Source organism: Ziziphus jujuba, chromosome 2 (genome assembly GCF_031755915.1).
Source record: "Ziziphus jujuba cultivar Dongzao chromosome 2, ASM3175591v1".
Lineage (NCBI taxonomy): Eukaryota > Viridiplantae > Streptophyta > Magnoliopsida > Rosales > Rhamnaceae > Ziziphus > Ziziphus jujuba.
The window spans coordinates 27,114,358-27,118,299 of NC_083380.1; the positions used below are offsets into that span (position 1 = coordinate 27,114,358).

Below are 3,942 nucleotides of genomic sequence, written 5' to 3' on the forward strand. Positions count from 1 at the left end.
TCAATACTTTTTCAAACCGAGCGCAAATTCCATGGCTATAGCTCTCTTTGTCATTAATCACTTTTTTTTTCTTTTTTCTTTTTTTTTAAATTATCAATTCTTGAGGTTGGGATTTAATCAATTCTTGCATCTTGGTTTTGCTCTTGATAAGTATTGTGAAATTTGCAAACTTTTATTATATGGTTGGATGCAAGTGGGACCACTTTTTACCGCTCCATTTAGATTTTATTAGAAAAATTAAATATTATTCATATAATATGTCATCATTTAAACATTATGGTTTACCATATAAACTGTCTTTACTATAAGGTGCATGTCATAATTATATATTTGTTATATGTTTATAATTAATGTATAGCCAAAATCATCCAACTAAGAGATACATATGTATCATTTACACGAAAAAAAAAAAAAAAGAAGAAGCTACGAATTCCCAAAATATATATATGTTTTACTCTACTTTAATATATATCGATATTAAATTATTTCACCACAGATGCTCTTTTCCGGCAGGAACAATTAAACAAAGATTTATAAAGATGGCGGATATAGTGGAACATTTATTTTCAATAATTAATAAGGCAAAGAAGGCTAGCACACATTTCTATCTTATTGTAATGACTCAGATAAAAAGAAGCTTTGACTGCAGTCAAATGGTCAACGGCTCGAACTTTCATCAAATCACGTCTTGCGGAGTAGTAAAACCACCGTCGACAACCAAATCAATCCCAGTCACGAACTCCGAGTCATGGGAGGCCAAAAACGACACCGCATCAGAAACATGCTTCATCCTCAAAACCCCTTTCATCCTCGAGAACTTCTCCACCACCTCATCCAAATGGTCCTCGTCAACTCCAAGCGAAGCACTCGCCGCCGGCGTCCCAACCACCCCCGGCGACACGCTGTTCACCCTAATCCCATCTCCGGCGAGCTGCAAACTAGCCGACCTCACGAGCCCGATCACAGCGCTCTTCGACATCGTATAGTCTGTGCTTGTCTCGAACCCACGACTTGCCAACGCGCTCGCCATGCATATTATGCTCCCTTTCACACCTCCTTCCTTCATCACACGTGCCGCGTGCTTCACACACGCCGCCGCGCCCCGCGTATTCACTGTGATAACCTTGTCGAACTCCAACAAGTCCAGCTCTAAAACGGTTTGTGGGCGTTTGTTGATGATTCCTGCGTTGCTGAACACGATGTCGAGGCGGCCGTAGATTGAAACCGTGGATTCGACTAGCGATTTTACCTGGTTTTCATCGGTCACGTTGCAGTGGATGTAGGTGCAGCGGTCGGGACCGATCGATGCGGCGACGTTTTGGCCCTTTTCATCTTGGATGTCGGCGATCACTACTGCGCGTGCACCGTGGTTGATGAAGTTGTGCGCCGTGGCTTCCCCGATGCCGCTGGCACCGCCAGTGACTATTGCCACCTTTCCTTCAAGCTTCTTGCTCTTGGTCTGTTGAAGATCAGCCATTTTTCTTTTATTTTTTTGGGGACAATCAGCTAGTTTCCTATATTGCCTCTAAAAGTAGAAATTGGGTTTTGGGGTTTTATTTGTTTTCCCAAGACCCTTTAAATAATGGAAATATGAGGAGCAATGACCCGTGGATTTTTCAGCTTTATTTTCTCTGCATTGAACAGTAAACTTAGCAAGCAGTGGTTGGTAAGTTAGACTACTATAATCGTATAAGTCCTCTTTGGCAAGTAGGGTTGGATTCAATATCTGATTTTGCTTCTTTATGCCCTCCCCAGATGTTAATTTAAACCCGCTTTTTCTCCTCTTCGGCGCCATATATAAAAAATTCATGCTAAAATTACCCCTCATGTGGTTTCCAAATCTTTTATGTCAAAAATAGCGGTAAGAAAACGAACTATGTACCAGACACGTGATATTTAACAAAAAGATACGATATTAAGGTGCTTGGGTGTTGTTGCCACAATATGTGAAGTACAAGGAGTATAAGTATTAAACATGAAGGTTAGGATATAATTTGCGAATCTGATGTAAATTTAAAGGGCATTACAGTCCAAAACCCTAACAAAAAAGTTATCTGCAAATAATAACAGTTTTCATTTGCCTTAGGATAAGATTTCCATACTTAAAAGAGTATCTACAAAGGATTTTCTATTTGTCTGATATTTTTTTATTTTAAAAAGCTAAACCTTTAAAAAAGTGCTCTAATAGACTCTTCACATTTACTTTTTAATATGAAAATGATTTTAGTCACCCAAATGTAAAAAATCACATTTATTTTTTATTTTAATGTTATATTAATTTAATTCAATCTAGCATAAATTTCTATGCCTACCACGAAATATTTGAAAGATAATTTATATAAAAATAAAAAAAATAAAAACAGAAATAATATATGTTAATTAAAAAAAAAAGGGTAAAAAGCATAAACAGAAAATGTTGTTGGAGTATACTTTTAAAATTTCACTATTTATTTTAAAAAATATTTTTTATTATTAAACATATGTTATTTATATTGAAAAATTCTCTCATGCAATCATTAACTAAAGCATCCAGCAATATGGGATTTGGAACAAAAATAAAATATTTATGCAACAGCCGGGAACCTACGCCGGATAATATGCATGAAACGCAATTGGCTTGAAATTGGACTACTGACGCACGCACTGAAAATAACAATCCAGACGTAACTTATTTATTTAATTATTTACTCGTCTGACAGAAACACTACCAAACGTTAACTACTCACAGACATTATTTAACCAACATATAAAATTTTACTTTTATATTAATAGGGACCATACATGTGCTCTTGCAATACAAATAATTAGCTTGAAATTAGATAAGTAATGCAAGAATAAAATAGTTTCACTACAATGTAAGAATTATCAAACAGTTGAAACAAAAAGTAAATTTTTGGAATTTGCAGATATATTCATACAATGAAAGAGTTTCTTTTTTGATAACTATAGTGATTCTTTTCAAGTTGAGCCTCATTGTCCTAAGTGTTGGGCAACAGCTGGTTTTGTATTGCACTCCATATTGATTAAGCTGTTTTTCCCCATGGATCATAGTGATAGTTTCTTCATATTTGCGAGCCAAGATGTGAGTAGACAATCACTCAAAATCCATTGCTCTTTGTTTGAATTTTTTTATTTTGGTTCCAGCGAAATCTACAACTTCATCGGCTGGTTTTTGAGAGCATGTGAAATAATGTTCAATCCCAAGGTTTCAAATTAGTGGTAGAATTCGTGATTTCCAAATAAGAAAATTTGTGGGAAATAATTGGATGAAACCAAGCTAGAGCATTGGTAGAATGATTGAATGGAAAGTTTGGGTTCTTCAATAGATGAGACCTTTGAAAAAATAAACTCTGATACCATTTTGAAATAACTAAATAAAAGTTTATATTATTTTTCCACACTTCAAAAGAATTGTACACACACACACACACATATATATATATATATATATACATATATATATAGATTCATAAGCAACAATTATAAGTGTACTTAGAAAAGAATTCTAAAGATCAGAAATCATATCTTTAAATTGGTAATTAATTGGGGCAGCTTAGTTGATTTGAAGACTTTTGAAATTGCCATAAAAGCAACTCTATTTGTATCTAATCGCTTGATATGCTCCAATGGTGTTGCAAGATTGTCTCCTTGAATTGATCTGTGAGATTGAGCATTATAAAGTTTAAGGATGCATAAATACGATTAACCCATAACTAAAGTTTAAACTCAAATCAAACCTCCAAAAGGGAGAAATTGATTGTTATAACATATAGCCTATAATACAGAATTTTATTTAATTTGATTCATTTTTACAAAAACATCACAAAACTTAAAACTTTTATTAATTTTCCATACAAAAAGTGCAGTTTTGAGTAGCTTACATATTTAGTAAACTTCACTTCATTAAAAAAACAAAACATAAAAATCTATACAATCAGATCA

The 3,942-nt window shown here is 34.2% G+C and overlaps 1 protein-coding gene across 1 annotated transcript; it reads right to left on the minus strand.

Annotated features, from left to right (window-relative positions):
- Window positions 1–502: 502 nt before the first annotated feature.
- Window positions 503–1,569, minus strand: LOC107419261 ((+)-cis,trans-nepetalactol synthase NEPS1-like). Its single transcript, XM_016028006.4, has one exon. The coding sequence runs from the start codon at window positions 1,475–1,477 to the stop codon at window positions 677–679; it is 801 nt and encodes a 266-aa protein (XP_015883492.3). The 5' UTR covers window positions 1,478–1,569; the 3' UTR covers window positions 503–676.
- Between the last annotated feature and the right edge of the window lie 2,373 nt (window positions 1,570–3,942).